This window comes from Cydia amplana, chromosome 15, assembly GCF_948474715.1.
Source record: "Cydia amplana chromosome 15, ilCydAmpl1.1, whole genome shotgun sequence".
Classification (NCBI taxonomy): domain Eukaryota; kingdom Metazoa; phylum Arthropoda; class Insecta; order Lepidoptera; family Tortricidae; genus Cydia; species Cydia amplana.
The window spans coordinates 13,644,144-13,662,953 of NC_086083.1; the positions used below are offsets into that span (position 1 = coordinate 13,644,144).

The following is an 18,810-nucleotide window of genomic DNA, read 5'->3' on the forward strand; positions in this document are numbered from 1 at the left end:
ACGAGATCTAGTAAGTAGTTTTTTTTTATACGTCATAAATCGCCTAAATACGGAACCCTTCATGGGCGAGTCCGACTCGCACTTGGCCGCTTTTTATAGATAACGTCACATATGGTGATGTAGTATTTTATGTTGGAAAATTGTATATGAGAGTGAGGTTATTATGTTTTACTTAAGGCTTAGTTAGGCATGTATGTAATATTCTAAGCATATATGTATTGATTAATTTGTGTCGAATTCACTGACCCGTCTCATTTGGAATCTTAGGAGCAGAGGAGATTTACTAAAGTACGTAATAGGTACTTAAGTATTAAAAAAAACCGGCCAAGTGCGAGTCGGACTCGCGTAAGAAGGGTCCCATACCATCACGTTTGTTGTATGGGAGCCCCGCTTAAATATTTATTTTATTCTGTTGTTAGTATTTGTTGTTGCGGCGTCTGTCACCAGGCTGTATCTCATGAACCACAGAAGAACAGACAGACGAACAGACAGACGGACAGACAGACGGACAGCGAGGTCTTAGTAATAGGGTCCCGTTTTTACCCTTTGGGTATCCGTACCGGCACAAAATGTTGAACTCATTCTTTAAGGTTCCGACCTTAAAGAATGAGTTCAACATTTTGTGCCCGTTTTGGATAGTGTTGAAAACAAAACTATATTAGATACACCGTCCGCTAAAGGACTCCTGCAAATAATAAAGACAAAGGCCGATACATACACATATCGAACTATAGTTCAAGCATAGATTCCTGCGGTTTTAGAATAGCTCAGGAATTAGGAATGCAAATACCGTAATGAATGGCTCGACTGGCTGGCCAAAAGGCCTTTCACACTCGAAGGTCGTAAGTGACACAAACCGGCCTGTCCCTTACGACGTTTGGAAAGGTCGCATGTTGCGCATTACCGATTTTCGGCACAAACCATTTGCCAACGCGTTTTGCGCTGCATATTGGTTGCAGAGGCGATTTGAGATTTGTTGCCTGTTACAGACGTGCCTAATAAATCTCTTGTACTGACATTAGTAGCTAGTAACGCACCCGTTGCGTTGCATTTCAATATTACCAATAGGTAGGTTTATCTAAATAACTGAATTATTTTGAGTCAAAATGTTTACTAACCAACCATACTTACAAGGTGGCTCCTTTAAAAATAAACGAGTAAAAAATGTAACAATAAGTACCTAAAAGTGTAGGAAGCTAAGTTTGATAGGTATTAATGCAAGAAATACTTCAACAAAGATAATTACGAAAACTGTCTATCTGTTTTAAAACCTTTATTAAATATGTATTAGTTTATTTTTTAAGTAGTTGTATTTAATGTTAATTTAGTTAAAAACTCAGTTAAACGTTGTTTAATAACTGCATTAAAATGATACCCCATTATTAGAAATAAAAATAAAGGATTTATAAAATAAATATGTCGCCAAAATACATAACATCTAATTTCTAAAAAAAGTAATGACTGTCAATAAAAAATACAACCTTTAAATAAATGCATAAAAACAAATAAATCGCGCAAACATCGCAAATTTCCGATAAACGATCAAAACCACAAAATAAATTCGCTTTTAAACTCCTTATGTCATCGATATAAACTATATTTTTGTGCAACTCGACAGCTTCAAATCGTGGTTGTATAGCTACATGCATAGCATATGTATGCATGCAGAGTGGATTAAAATTAAAACTCCGTAAAACGCACAGCATATGCCGGGGGAGTCACCCTAGGGGGTGTTGCTCAATCCAAAACAGCCTAAGCTTTGCTCTGCTGCTATATTCAGATTTTTAGTAGAGCATTGGTGAACGCAGTAAAGACGTATATGTTCTCAAGATTCTTTAGAATTCTAATATGTATACTCGTAGTTAGTAGGTGCAAGTTGTAGAAAGTTACGAATCTACGCAAAATTGGTGTAAACTGGAGAACTGCAGAAAGTTTCTAAAAATATAGCAATTCTCGGAAGCCACTGGTATTTTTTTCAGGAATTAATGAAATTTCCCCAATGAACATAAATAGGTTTTTTTTTTAACTTTTCGCAATCTTGGCTTCGGCATTAAATGTGCACCCGGAGACCAAGGATTGATGCAATCCACTTCGTCTTATCCGCGCAAATCCCTTTCTACATCTATTTTGTTGTTATACTAAGAAAAGAGATGAAACACGAATATATAAATGAGGCGAAGAATTTAGTATGAAGCAGATAAGCACAAATATTTGGCCAAATAAGGCAAAGTGGTTCCATCGGGGCGAAATCTAATCTGCTGCGCTTTGTCTGAGCAGCCTTAGGAGTAAGACCTTAACAGCCTATGCTGACAAAAAGTGTCCTAAAAGTGTATTATTGTTATTTACTGTACGATGGTGCTACTAATATTACTAAAATAGCTAAAGTGCTGATAGTTTAAAAAGTGTGCTGCATAAAGTTATAAATAAATGATAAATATGAGTATTTTACAACGAAGTTTCTTTTCTACACCGAAGACCTCAGCCCTCCTACTACGAGTTACCACGAATAGCGCTCAAAGGGAAGCTGAGTAGGCTTCAGTTCGGTTTGGGACTTACTCCTTTTTTAATCCAGCTTGTGGGCTAAACGGGATTCTCGGCAGACTTCACTTATTTGCGTTCTAATAGGAAAAACAAATGAAACTCGCAAAATGGATTAGATGGTGATTAATGCTGTTTTGGGCAGTTTAGTGATTCTGACAGGCGATGGTGAGGAGATGGCTGCCTTTCCAATGAGGCAGAGGTGAGAGGAGACGTGCGGGAATCAACCAATAGCTATTAATTCAGCGGAGCGGAGAAGAGATTTGGATTAAAACCAATATTGGTTACATGATTCCCGTACACCTCCTCTCATCACCCCTCATCAGATGAGAGTGAGATTCTCCGCCTCAGTTTCGTTTCGATTCTCTTTACCAATTTCTATATCGAAGATTCTCACTTGCAATTAAACACGAATAGCCTTTATAATGCTACTAACGAGATGAATACGATTGTAGAATAAGGACGTGTGAAATATATTAAGACAAGTAAATAGTCTGTATCAAGGCAAGACAGTGATAAGTTTACTTGTACTTCTGATCCCTCTATTTTGACGAGCCAGTTATCTCAACAGACTAAGACGGCCCACAAAGCCTTTAGCATGTCACTCGCAACCTAAACTAACAATTAACTCAAGACAAAATGAAATTCTCGAGACGCCATTATCAAAGAAGGCCTAGCCGTTCGTTTGAAGTGCAGCCAAGCGCGAGAACCGTAGTGTTCAGATGTTGGGAGATTATGTATTTATGTAGTTAGATCGAAAACACTGGTTTAACTGCAGTGTTATGTAGATTGAGTAGTTTTCGTATATCTTTGTTATAATATTTAGAGACAAAGCACTACCCTGTGCCCCATGAGCGTTGAGGGTACGTAAGGTTGGGATTATTCGGGATGTATTTTAAAATCATACAAAATGGTTTTATTTCATAATAATAAAATTGTGTAAGTATACTCCTACTATCTACTTAGTTTTCATTTATAATGTAATAATAACCGTTGTTGTCAGTTAATATATAATTTATACTTATCTAATACATTTAAACGAGCAATTCTTGTTTATTTATTTATTTATTATATATATATATATATATATATATATATATATATATATATATATATATATATATATATATATATATATATATATATATATATATATATATATATATATATATATATATATTTCGGGGATCTCGGAAACGGCTCTAACGATTTCGATGAAATTTGCTATATGGGGGTTTTCGGGGGCGAAAAATCGATCTAGCTAGGTCTTATCTCTGGGAAAACGCGCACTTCCGAGTTATTATATGTTTTCCGAGCTTCCTCGGTCACCCAGATATTAGAGTTTTAATTCAGGAAAAAATATTATTGGGTGATTGAAAAAGATCTGTCACCAAAAAGTATAAGTACAAAATAAATATATATTTCTCCGGCAAGTCAGAAAACAATATGAAAACCTTAATTTTGACAAAAATAACGGTACGTATGCCGATAAATGTTCTTGATAAGAACTGTCTTCGAAACTTTTATTATGTTTAAATTAAAAATCTCAGTGACACACACACATTAAAGACAATGTCTATAACCTCCGTAATTAAATACTAAATATTCAGTAGTGCCACGTACAAAGAGAAACTCGTAATCCATTCGTTGAGACATAATTCTAAAAAAAGCGGCTAAGTGCGAGTCGGACTCGCCCATGAAGGGTTCCGTATTTAGGGGATTTATGACGTATTAAAAAAATTACCTACTAGATCTCGTTCAAACCAATTTTCGGTGGAAGTTTGCATGGTAATGTACATCATGTATTTTTTTTACTTTTATCATTCTCTTATTTTAGAAGTTACAGGGGGGAAGACACACATTTTACCACTTTGGAAGTGTCTCTCGCGCGAACTATTCAGTTTAGAAAAAAATTACCTATATTAGAAACCTCAATATCATTTTTGAAGACCTATCCATAGATACCCCACACGTTTGGATACGATGAAAAAATTTTTTTTTGAGTTTCAGTTCTAAGTATGGGGAACCCCAAATTTTATTGTTTTTTTTTCTATTTTTGTGTGAAAATCTTAATGCGGTTCACAGAATATATCTACTTACCAAGTTTCAACAGTATAGTTCTTTAGTTTCGGAAAAAAGTGGCTGTGACATACACGGACAGACAGACAGACAGACAGACATGACGAATACATAAGGGTTCCGTTTTTTGCCATTTGGCTACGGAACCCTAAAAATGAGATGGCTCTTTCATACTATTCATTCAGTAGGTACTAAGTAGAGTGAGTGAGTGGTTCAAATCAAGGCTGAACAGCAGGCACCTTCTGGGCGAGCTCCATCGTAGGCCACGTCTTCGCCTGGGCTAGTCTGTGGCCATGAGTAAGCCCGTTCATAATAAAAAAAATAATCTTTAATAGATAAAAACCGACTTCTCTAACTACTAGCCTAACCCACTTAACGGTGCTTATACTTTATTTGGTAATATGTATACATTTTATGGTAATCATAGTGGTTGATTTAGTTTAGGTATCATAGGTTTACCGGGTCAAGGTCCGGGTCTGGGTCCGAATCCGAGTACGGGTCCGAGTCCGGAGTCCGGGGCCCAATCCAAGTCAAAATCGAAATTGAAAATCACAAAACGTGTACTATGCGTCGTTGAGGAATTCTGTTCTGATGATCATCAGCAGTTCCACTTCATCAAATGCCACAGTTTTTAATGTAAATGCTTGATTTTCTGATGAAAATATATAAAATTCTATACGGATGCCTTTAAGATTTGAGAAGTTCCCTCGATTCCTCATGGATACCATGTTCAGGACTTGAGATTGACATAAATGTGCCTAAAAACCTAACTTGCTTAACAAACATAACGAAAAGGACAAATCGCCAAATGCGAGCTATGCGTCGTTGAAGAGTTCCGTTATGATCATCATCAGCAGTTCCACTTCATCAAATGCGACAGTTTTTAATGAAAATGCTCGATTTTCTGATGAAAATACAAAAATCTCTATACGCATGCCTTTAAGATTTGAGGAGTTCCCTCGATTCCTCATGGATCCCATCATCAGCACTCGAGCTTGACAAAAATGTAGCTTAAAAACTTAACTTGCTTAACAAACATAACGAAGAGGACAAATCGTCAGACGTGTGCTATGCATCGTTGAAGAGTTCCGTTCTGATCATTATCAGCAGTTCCACTTCATCAAATGTCACTTTTTTTAATGTATATGCTTGATTTGTTGATAAAAATATAAAAATCACTATATGTGTGCCTTTAAGATTTGAGGAGTTCCCTCGATTCCTCATGGATCCCATCATCAGAACTAGGTTTTGACAAAAACGGGACCAATCTGTATGCATATACATACAATCAAAAAAATAATTTTCAAAATCGGTCCAGTAATGACGGAGATATGAAGTAACAAACATAAAAAAAAAAAAAAAAAACATACAACCGAATTGATAACCTCCTCCTTTTAGATTTGGAAGTCGGTTAAAAAAGAGTTTAGAAACTCTAAAATACGGTATGTTGCCGAAAGATTTCTAGAGCACACAGGTGCACCCAAACCTAACAATAAACCTGTTGAAGCTATCATCGTCCATCTGCCTATACCCCCGTATCTCACAAACACTCGGTCATTATTGCAGCTTAATGCCCGGCTTAGCTCGCACGTGGCCACTTTCATAATAAACCCTGTCGAAAAACTACAATCAAAACTAACCCATAAAGCGTATACACATAAGGTTGAAAATAAAAGAATGTTAGAAATATTATTGGAAGTGCGATTTATCGCGCTTGAGTTGCGCCGGCGCCGATCTCGCCGTTTTTTATTTGATTCTGTGAGAACGGGAATATGATGGACAGGTTTAGGTTAGTGTAGCGTGATTATAAAGTTAGACAAGTGTTATACATGTATAATACGTATGAATCAAGTGTGAATGGAAAGGCTGGACTAAAAAAGAAGCATATACGGGAGAAATTATTAACTCATAAATAATTTCTCCCGCACATGCTTCACTACATAGTATATAACCCTCCTTTTGCTTTGCCGTAGTCGGGTAAAAACAGTCGCTTCCCGCTGTCTGTCTGTCCCTATATATGCTTAGATCGTTAAAACTACGCAACGGATTTTGATGCGGTTTTTTAAATAGATAGAGTGATTCAAGAGGAAGGTTTATGTATAATTTGTTAACCCGTGCGAAGCCGGGGCGGGACGCTAGTCTAAGACGTTCGTTCGGGCCAAAATAATAATGGTTTATAATTATAAATTGAATGTTACATGTACATATTACATGTATCAGGGTCTGTATATGAATTTATTTGCTGAGGGAGCGGGGGGGGGGGGGGGGGGGGTCAACTATCTCTGCAGTCAGCTGTGCGTATAATATGCCATAACTTCATATTTACAGGAATATGATTTTACAATGGTTTTACCTATTTCGTTACAAAAGAGAAATAAAAATATGTAATGTACCTACTTATTCCAATATATTATTACAAAATAATACAGTAAAATTATATTGAGTACCTACATTGTTAAATATTGTAAGAGCTAATAAACTTACAATCAAATCATTCTTTTCATCAATTTACTAAATTTAATTTCAATAAAATATCAAAACGAAACATAATTAATTGAATTCAAACGAACGAGTTCTAATTTTATAAACCATAGACAATCCTGACTTTATTAACAACAAACTGTCAGCTAATAAAACGTAAAGAGCTATTGTATCGTCCCACGTGAGGAGACAGGGGTGCGACGGCACAGGCGCGTTCAAAATGCTTACCGAGGGCATCCAAGATGGCGGATGTCAGCCAGTCTATGCGTGCTAACGAACTACCCACTGTTGTTAAGAGAATCGAGGTCATACTTAACTGGTCGGTTTAAGCTTTTGATGGAAATGGGAATACACGACACAGTTTATTGGATCTAAACCTTGTAATTAACTCGTTGTGGATTATGAGAGGGTGAGATTACATGATCACATATTGGGGAAACCGGGGAGACGGGGAAAAATGTTACGCTGATAAAATCGTTGATATGTGTGCTCTGGATTTGTTGATACAATTGTTTGCTGGACGTTTTAAAATTTGCATTAGATAAATTCTGTTTGCAGTTATACAGTGTGTGGCCTATAACGCGGGAGAATAATTAAAACGTAGATTCTACTCCTCAAACTAGACAATGTTTGTTCAGCAACTTTTAAAAATAACTTGTGGTTTGTATTTTAAAACACTTTAAAATTTAATCGAACACGCAATGTATCACGAAATTGATTATGCCTGTACGGTGACAAGACTGACGGGCGATGTCAATTAGACGGAATTTAAAGTACATTGAAAATATTATTTAGTTTGTTTGAAAAAGGGACAATTTTAAGACTACATAATTTCAAAAAGTTGTCGAACAAAAGTTTTATTGTTTGAGTAGTAGAATCTACGTTTTAATTATTCTCCCGCGTTATAGGCCACACACTGTATACTCGTAACCGTATCGATTTAAACAAATTAACTACCTTTTCTATTTTATCGTTTTTTTAGAAGTCACTAACTCAAAACACAAGTCAAGTAAGTGTAATCTGACTCTATGTGTTCAACACTTGTATACCTAGTTGGATAATAGGAAAGGAATATACATACATAGTTCTAGACTAGATATTAATTTGTCATCTCTGTGTCCAAAATCGAAGAACATGGGAGCCACAGGGGTCAAGGTATCAGAATTTAGAATTTTGACACAGACCAAACCTGCTTGCTTGCTTTTCTTACTTGTATCTCAAATGACTACCTATTTAGGTATTTAAAAAAATCTGATTACCCTTGCTACTGATAATAGTTACCTGTAAGTTATTAAGTTATACCTACCTAAGTAGGTATACATATATAGATGCGTAAGTATGTAAGCGAAAACGACGTCATAATTTAACACTCGCACATTCAACTTATGGAACAATAGATTACGCTTTGGAATAAAAAAAACCCTTCGAAAACCCTAAAGGCATTCTTGCTGGTGACGTCCGACATTTAAACCACATGACTGCAGAACTTGCAATTATGTATTTATTTACTCTTCCGATTACACTCAACATCAATGTAAGCCTTAAAGCCTTCAAATTGTGGTATTAATTTCCCTCCAACACTTCTTATTTCTAAGTAACGTTTCAAACAAGTATTACCGAACGAAAACTGACTTTAACTCAATAAGAAACAACGGTATTTCGCTTGTAAGTATACTGACTTTATGAAACTGTGCGTTGCCAAACGAAATCAAACTCTGGATGATTGCAATAGAGGTTATTTTGAGATGAATACGTAAGGAATTGGGTAGATGTGCCGATCACGAGCCACACTCACGTCACGTGTCTGCCACGCGTCATCTCCGATAATCTTCTTTACCGGACTCCTTTGTTACAATTTGTTTCTCCCGATATAGTCCTAGCTACCCCTGCGAGATCTAAATCTCTGATATGAGCCGTAATGATATTTTAAATCAGTGTTGCAGGGCTATTGGCTTGGTTATTGCAATGTTGCTGTACGGCGCTAACTTTAAAGTAATCAAAGCTTCGGATTCTCTAACTAGGGGTCAATGATAAATATCAAGTTAAACTATTTATTGCGTTACAATTTATCTCAAAACAAACGGGCTCTGTATATCTATGTAAACTATTAAGATTATGTAGCAGTGTTGGTTTAATAGATGTTAATTCTAATAACAATCTGACAAAAATATGTTAAGTTTTATCTCAAATTCCTATAGAATAATAACAGACGAAAAAAACAGACAAAAAAGGACAAAGTTCTCAAATTCATCGGAATCTTTTTTTTATCTCAAACCTTTTAAGACTATATTTTTATTAATAAGTTAACAATCTAATAAAGCCCATTCATTATCGATACAGATGCTTCCAGAACTTTTTGTATCCATCAAACTCATAATTCGCGCTTTTATTTGTTTTTGATTAAATTAAAAGTATTCATTAAAGGTTTATGTTTATATTAAAATAATGGAAACAAATGCACACAGAATAAATGCAAATATGACATCGAAAAAAAAACAACAGCATCACTGCTCGTTACCGACGTAAAAGTGACAAGAAAATATCGCGACACAATGAAATAAAGTTGTCATCCCCAGCCGAGGGTACGGCGTGCTAAATGCATTAATTTGGCCTGGATTTAGTGGCCCGGAAGTGATTTGCTACGGGAACGCATGTCACTATGCGATATGACCCTACTATTCAACTATTGACCCTCTTACCCTAAATATCGCCGCCATTCAAAAATAAACTTTTTACAATTGCATTAACATACAGTTTCGGTTGTCGAATATGGTATTTAGAGTTATATTGTTTAAATGCTTAACAGGGTTGAATGTCGTTACTGCTTTTTAGTTAAGGGTCGTTACTGTTAAAAGCTTAACGATAGATTTGACGCTGTGTTATTAGGTCCAATAAAATGTTTAAGAAAAATTACTATCAAACGCTTGTCCAAATTTTAAAACATTTAATTTTTATTTAGGGATAGTGTCCGAGTAGGACGCAACCATTTGTTTGTTAATGTACAGCTTTTCTTGTTTTATCGTTTCCTCTGAAGTGTCAAGTTTAATTCTCTCAGTACCTACCTACTGTAAAAACATTTCCTAAATATTATTTTATAGAAAGATGAACTTTAATACCTTATGTGAAAAGTTTTAATCGCGATTAACATCTGCTAAATTGCTTTCATCGGCTGCTGAAGTATATGTACCGGTATAAATCTTATCGAACGTCAATAATAAATTACATGCCTACATATCAAATATCGATATATTCCTCACTCCTCTCAAAATTCTGTATTATAATATAAGTTTTACCCCGCTTATGTTAAGGATACTTGAGTTGAGCTTAATACAGGCCCGAGTGTCCTTACTAGCTGTCGAAAGTATCAAAACTGTGGGTGTTCGTATCATGAATGTTTTCAACTTTCAGGTACAAAAAAGACAATTGTGAACAATATGAGTAAATTTGCATATGACCCACACATATCATTACGTCACCACAGCTGTACCATCCAATGATCAGCCGTGTCTCGCAGACGCACGCATACATTAACCTAAAACAGTTACCTCACTTCGCCCTAACAAAATGAGACGGGTTAACCTTCCCAATCGATATCTTGACGTTAATATATTCAGTCTTAAGCACCCTCTTATGGCGTACCTACGTAAACACAATATCAACCAAACTTCGATAAATACGAAGACATCAAACGCTCCTATACATACCCACAAGTATATAAGCATATCTCCCCCGCTGATAACTTAAAGACTTTATCCCCTGTACAGGAATTTTTACGGTAACAAAGGCCTTCATATTTTCTTTATTCATACCGTGTCAAAATCGCCCTGCTTCCCCCTTCGGCGACGAAAAAAGAGATAGCCTCCCAACTCTTTCGTTTTCATTAAAAAAGGCATATATCCGTCCCGTTTCGCCCCTCTGTTTCGGTTTTATGTTTTTCGCGATATTCGGAGTACCTACCTACTTAATGCGCTGGTTTTTTTTCTTGGAGAAACCCGTCGGGGTGATGGCGCGGATTTCTTAATTAATTTATGTTAAGTATTTGCGAGGGAGATGTTTGTGAAAGGGCTTCGCCGAAATGACCGTGACGCTTCGTTAATGGTGCAGAGATGTATTTTTATGCCGCGTTAAGTTTTAGGGTTTTTTAATTACAGCTCACGAAAATTACGATTTGACATTTGTAGCTTCATAAAACGGATAGCGCGATTATGGTAATAATTAGAGCGTAAATAAGTGTAAATTGTAGTAAACACATTTTTAGTTCTACTTGGCTTTAAATGAATAAACAACCATGCACAATTCTCGCATCGTATTTTATGACGCTGCCTACATCACAGAAATCCATCGCGATTATTATAAAAGCATCATCCTCTACATTCGAAGATGATATGTCTAAAGGATATCCCAGAAGGGAGCGGCCCCGTATTCAAAAAAGGGAAAAAAATGAAGAAAAAAGTTATAACGTCATATTGTTTTGCCACGAAGTGGTGGGGAGAGGGGGACAAAGGGGGACTGTATAGTGCCAGGGAAAGATAAGGCGTTATAGCCACGGTGTAATAGTATAGGTAGGTATGCTATTGTGCCGTCTCGCCCTTTAGTATTTTCATACTTTTCAAAGGCGCCCCGTAGAAGCGCTATTTTGTGATTTAGACACAGGGGCGAGCTAAAGATGATTTTGCGAAAATATTTTTGCTGGGAAATGTGTTTTCGGTTTTAACGTTGATTTAAAAGTTGTGGATAAAATATATTTTTGCTTAGTTGACTGGCACTGTCTTTACAGGATAATTGTTTTAGTTGCTTATGACGCGTACATAACTTATAATTATGTATTTATTAGTTAGCTAATTTATACTCGTACGTTTATTCTAGTATTAAACAAAATTTCTCGAAGTTATGACTCATAGATAATTTATGTTAAAAATTGCAGTTACAAGTCCGTTGTACATAACGACTTGTAAAACAAAACGACAACATTAATAATCAGTTAAGATATTTTTTCTATAGGTATGAACATTAATAATTTTAAGTGGTCCAGTAGAAATTTCAATAGACAAGTTCCGAGTCTTTCCGAACATTTGTAGAAAACTGCTCAAGATCTCGAGCTCAAATAATTCAGCATATTTAGCCATTCAGCTAAGTTTGAACCCTTCACGAGTCTTTATTTTTATTTTATTTATTTCAAAATTCTTATACTGTACGATTATTATTACAGGCTAAGCCCAATGTGGTACTGTAGCAACAATATGAAACATCTTAAAAAGTACACATCTCACACTGAGTCTGCCATTCGTACATTTTTTGTATTTTCAGTCCGTCTTAGAATGACCTTCGTTTTTCGGGTAAAATCGGACGTATATAATCGCGTAATAAAAAATGACAGTGTCTAACTGATTTAGTTGCAATCCAACAACCAAAGAGTGCAGTCGTCTTTTCAGCCTTAAACTATATAGAGTAGTTAATACCACCATAACTAGTAGGTTATTATTTACTTTCATACATCAGAGCTTTTCGGCCCGAACTGTAAAGATAAAAGCAAGCTACTCACACTAGGAATGTTGTCCGACGTGCAGACGCCCTCGCTCAGCAGACGGTCCCTGATCTCCCACGCGAAGATCGAGGGGCACTCCCGTTTGTACTGTGCGATCTTTGAGACCACCTCCGCTGTCGCCACGCGCGGCTTCGAGCCGCCGATGGCGCGCGGCCGGATTGACCCCGTCTCGTAGTACCTGCGGTTTGAAGGTGATTCATATTTGAGCCTTTTTGATTCTGGGGCCTTATCATGATGTCTTTATTGCGATTCTGTTTAGGAGCTAAACTGAATTGCTAAAGGGCGAAGCTATATAACTTATATAGCAATTCAGTTTAGGTCGCAATAATCGCAACAAGGACATCATGGCATAGAGAAAAAAATACATAGAGTGCTCACTCCATACATCAGTTTTAGTACCAAAAAGACTATTAACATCTAGCATCGAGTAGCGGAACTATCAGTACTGCTACTTGACAATAGATGTAGCACCGACAGGAAAGTCTTATCTCAACAGCATAAGACTTTCCGGTCGGTGCTACATCTATTGTCAAGTAGCAGTACTGATAGTTCCGCTACTCGATGCTAGATGTCGACACTGAAATTAATAGTCTGAACTGATGTATGGAGTGAGCACTCTTGTCTTATTATATTTCTCTATGATCATGGTAAGGCCCCTGCATCTATATTAGAGTTGAATATGAAGGTTTATCAAAAATTTTACCGAAATATGATCTTTACTTCAAGAAAAATCCAATTGGTTGCAATTTATTGTCCGGGGGTATTCAGCGCAGACGAGATAAAATTGAGACTGACATAAGGTGCATTATTTAAAAGATGTAACATTGACGCTTATGTGTGTGTGTGATTTATAATAGGTATGTATGATTGAATTTCTTGGCACACTTTACTATAACCTAAATAGCTTGAGGTCATTAACTTCGTTTTGGTTGTAGAAGTTTCTTAAGTGGGTACTTGTTTGTTGACAAGACGAAAACCTTTTGATTTTATATCTTAAACGCGTGATTGCAACTTTTGAAATTAGTGTCTTTGTCTTCTGATTTAAAAGTTCTAAATTAGAATTCTATGAAAGGCAAATATTTGACATGAACCAATTTTTATAATCTTGACTTAGATGTACTTAGTACCTTATGTATTCAAGTATATATAGTCGGTCAAACCAATTTGTCAGTCAGTAAGAACCAGGAAAGCTATACTCATCCTTTTCTTTTGAGTGCTAGTACTACATAATGTAAAACAAAGATAGTATAAGTCTCTCTGTCTATATGTTTGAAATGAGACAGTCCTTTGACAAACTATATTAACCTAGTACCTGAATTAGCCAACATATCCCCATTTTCAAGTTGAAGTGAAGACTTAACAGTCAGGTATTGGATTACCCCTTCCTCGAATATTCGCATGCAGCATGGTGTGAGGGTGGCCGGTGTCGGATTACCGCGACATCGGTGATACCGACGTTTCGGTGTCAGCTGTCGACGGTTCGGTTTTGTCGGGAAAGTAAAACGGTTAAAGAAAGTGGTATATGTCTGTGTTGAAATGGGTCTGTTTGAGAGACAGGTCAACATTTTCTCAAGAATCTCAATCTCTTCACTATAATCACTACATAGTATAAAACAAAGTCCCCTGCCGCGTCTGTCTGTCTGTATGTTCGCGATAAACTCAAAAACTACTGTACGGATTTTCATGCGGTTTTCACCTATTAATAGAGTGATTCTTGAGGAAGGTTTTCGTGTTTAATTTGTTAAGGTTTTGTGTAAATTCGTTGAACTATCCGTGCGAAGCCGGGGCGGGTCGCTAGTTTACTATAACTTCTAAATTCAAAAAAGTTATGTCACTGCCACCGAGGTAACAGAGTGTGTACATAAACAATAATTTTCGATAAGTCGAGATATATTTTCATTGGATTTTCAGAAAAATTAATTAGTAATAATAAACTAATGAATGCGCGAACTACCTACACTTGGATTATTAGTAAATAATTACAAGAACGTTTTATGGTTATACTTTGGATAAGAAGGCCGAATTAGCTATCAATGCCTTTTACCAAGTTAAAAGCTAGAGTATATTTCAGTCGAACGTGTTTCTAATAAACCACCACAATGTTTGTTAACGAATTCTCCAAAGTAAATTCTCACTTTATATCTGTGGAATGGATTGAAGTGTCTGAAAAGTGGAATACTTTGTTCCAGTTTAGTTACAATCAATTATAATAGTTTCGTTTTAATATATAAGACTAATTTCGCTAGAGAAACTAGACGTCATCTCTGAGGCTACGAAAAAAACCGAAACGGTAACCGCAACAAAATTAATCGACATCCAGCCATTTCAAAAATAGAACCGCCTCAAGTTACTGTCACCCAAAACCAACCTTCAACGTCACCTTGACGTTGTCCGCTCCAACCCAGTCGAGACAAATCGATATTAACTATCATAAACTCTTAATAAGCCTTCTACTTCTACTTGTAATTTGGACTCTAGTTCAGTGTGACTAAGATTGAGTTTGCAGTGTAGGTATGTGTTAGATAAGAGGTAGTTAGGCTGGGTTTTAGTTGTCGGGGGCTGTAAATGGCTCGTGTAATAGGTAAGCCTGCGGTTTCAGCGTGCGGCGCGCTAGTGCGGTCGCGACCGGTTAGACAGAGGTATTTGTTTCAACTGCATTTTTGGAATAGTTAGGTGTTGTGTTGCTTGTTTGATCGGGTAGATAGTTGCAGAAATAGAGGGTTTCTAAATAACTGTCACTTCATTATATAGTAAAATCTAACCATATATATTTCACACGCTACAATGCGTCGAGGTTAGTCTGTAAAGTGTGCCAAATAGGTATACTCGTATCAAATTATTTCTATACTCTCTCATATAAATGCAATAGTTTGTTTTCGAAAACTCAAAGACACACAAAAAGTAGCAAAAAGTAGGCAAAGATCATGTTTCAATATATTGCTTACCTGGTCTGTCTGTGGTTGGTAGACGCAGATTTTGAACAGTAAGGCATTGCTTAATGTTGAATCACGTATCTCAAAAACCTCACACAATGCAGTTAGTTGTACGTAAGTATTACGTGTATCGAGGTATAAGACCAGCACCACAATGTTCTGCCTCGTGGAGTCTGGCAGCGGCCTGCCTCCTACAAACACCGGAGGCAACTGACCTGCCGAGTATCTTGGACACGCAGCCGTTGGAGACCTGCAGGATGCGGCTGATGTCGCAGGGCCGCGCGCCCGAGTGCGTCAGCTCCACGATCTTCTGCCTCGTGGAGTCCGGCAGCGGCCTGCCTCCTACAAACACCGGAGGCAACTGACCTGCCGAGTATCTTGGACACGCAGCCGTTGGAGACCTGCAGGATGCGGCTGATGTCGCAGGGCCGCGCGCCCGAGTGCGCCAGCTCCACGATCTTCTGCCTCGTGGAGTCCGGCAGCGGCCTGCCTCCTACAAACACCCCGCCGAGCTGGTTAACACCGCTGTGACCTGCCGCACCATAAGCTTGCTTACTCCAATTAATAATTTGTTCCAATTTTGCTTACACTAGAGGCAGGTGAGATGCGATTTCTAGGAACATTTGCCGTTCTAAGCCAAAAATTGACATGCAGCAATATTGTCAAGATATTTTGGCTTAGCACGGCTGTTTTATCAGAACCCTTATCCCTGTACGCGAACTGAATTTTGTCTATGGTTATTAAGGAACTCTGAGCGTAACGTTGAGTCATACCAAGCTAACTCTGCGTGGCATTTGTAATGACAAAGTTAGCTAAATCGGACTCTACAACGACGTTTTTATAGATGCCTCTACGAACAAGAGGGAACTAAATTTAAAACGTCGTAGTCACAAGGAACATGTAGGCGATGCTAGAACTCGCATGAGATTTTCTTTACATTGCTGTACTTGTTGGATCAGTTGACTTAAGACTTATTAGCTGTAGTAGTAGTCGGTCAGTGTAATTAAACTCACTTGCGAGCCCTGGTCTCGACTACCTGAGCCTTAAAGGTATCGATATCAACATTTCGCGTACCTATCAAATATATAAGGGCATACATAAATATTCGTACACAGATTTAGATACTAATTTCCATTTTCTGTTCCTAAAGTTAAGAATAGACGTGAAACAAATACCTATAGTCACAATTTTGCTAGTACAACTAGTAAAACAAATACAACTGTTTTAACAACAATAATCCCGAGAGACTAAAACAATTAATATATTAAAATGGGTCACTCACGTTTTTTAATAAAAAAATTGTTTGTTTACATATTTCAGCCAACGAGTGGCTCAAGTAAAAGCGCCTTGTTATGAATCGAAACATGTCGATAATAAAAATTGTTTCGATAAAAAAAAATACGTGAGTGACCCGTATTATTAAATTTATATTAATAAGTCAGAACCGGTTTTGGATGTAATTAATAGTCATAAATTAGGCTCTAACCTTAACCTTTGGGATCAGAAGATACAATTTTATATTTTACGTGTATTTTTGGTTGCGATTGCGTCTCACGGTTTTAAAATTTCTTTGAACTGTTTTGTGAGGAACTAGGTTTAGTTACGAAATAATACCAGCTATCGACGGCCAATTTGTTATTATATTTAACTCATTTCAAAAGTTCAAGTTTGTAATTGACTAATTAAAAATGTGGCTAACGCAATAAAGCTAAAATTTCGATTTAAGTGGTTCCGTCATCATTTAACAGTTAATAGTACGAGTATGGACTGTTAGAATACTAAAACAAACAACCAATTGTTAGCCATTCATATTGTTTGCATTGCAAGCTTAAACGATGATTAATATTAATTTATATTGACTTTTATTGGCTTGAATTTTATTGGCTTCTTGTACAGTCGCCGTCAGATATATCGGAGCGGCCAAGGTGTTCACAATATCAGAAGACGCACTCTAACGCCTTGACAATACAGGCGTGTTCAGATATTTGTGAGCGCCTTGACCGCTCCGATATATCTGATGGCAACTGTATACTCAGCCGAACAGAACTCGGGATTATCATGGGATTATGTAAAATTGACAAGCATTATTTCTTATCTTCTGCAGGATGCCAATTTGTTGACCGAACGGCTTTTTCACTATGTTACGAATAAAACTCTCGCTTTGCTCGGAAGTTCAGCTTTAGATACCGGTAAAGTCACTTATATTAATAATTTGCACAACAAAGCACGCAAAAATATCGGACAAAATCTCACCTTATTCAAAAGTGTATACCCTACAAAATAGAACTAAATTTTATTGCTTGTTGTACGTAGAGTACTTTGAAATTAATCAAATATTAAATTTATGAAAAACGGGTCACTCACGAATTTTTTATCGGAATCGATCGAATCAAATATTGTAGAGTTTTAAGGATTTTTGAAAGTCAACCCCTAAGTAAATGAAAATGCAGTTGAAAGTCTTGGCGACTACGGATAGAGACTAAATATATAATAGTGTTTTTTTTTTGCGCGCTTTTTAGTGCAAGATTTTTGCTAGGAATATACGTAGGTACAGATGTATCTGTCAAATCTGTCTCGTAGATGACTGTTGCACATCTGTCAATGCATGACGAAAATTATGCACAGATGTTTCTATAGCTCTATCCACAGACTAATCCGTGCCTATAGGATGATTCAGGCTAGAACGGTCCGGGTCCGTTCCGAAACGCCCTACACCTCGTTTTGATGGGCGATCAGACGGCCTACCGTGAAAACCGAACTTCCCAAATTACGGGCATCTTTCTGTTTAAAAAAAATGAATATTCATTTATTTCGAGTTCGTAATGAGTTCATAACTACTCCAGTTAAACCGTAATTAGAGTGACAGAGCGAGATGCCCGCAATTTTTGAACTTCGGTGTTCGCGGAAGCCCCTCAGTGAGCACGTGATGTTTTCTGTAGAAAACGAAATGTCGGAAGCCTGGCTCCGGACCCGGAAAGTTCTAGCGTGAGTCATCCCTAATTCCCGGAAACAAAAAAAGACACATCTTCCAGACAGATTTCACGGACATATCTGGGCTATAACCGCGAAAATCGAAGATCGCAAATTGCGGGCAGTTTTCTCTTTCACTCTAATTACGTCGTCATTGGAGTAAAAGAGAAAAATTCCCGCAATTTGCGAATTTCGGTTTTTGCTGCAGCCCCCCTGTACGTGTATCCTTAGCAATAATTGCAGTAGGGCTAAGATGGCCGGCTC

The 18,810-nt window shown here is 37.1% G+C and overlaps 1 protein-coding gene across 1 annotated transcript in view; it reads right to left on the bottom strand.

The window, feature by feature from the left end:
• Positions 1 to 18,810, bottom strand: part of LOC134654631 (paired box protein Pax-6-like) — a 72,148-nt gene that overhangs the window by 41,312 nt on the left and 12,026 nt on the right. Inside the window, exons 3-4 of the mRNA XM_063510104.1 lie at positions 15,943 to 16,069; positions 12,641 to 12,821 (exon numbers count right to left, since the gene is read on the bottom strand). Coding sequence (XP_063366174.1) covers positions 12,641 to 12,821; positions 15,943 to 16,069 — 308 coding nt within the window. The remainder of the gene's footprint in view (positions 1 to 12,640; positions 12,822 to 15,942; positions 16,070 to 18,810) is intronic.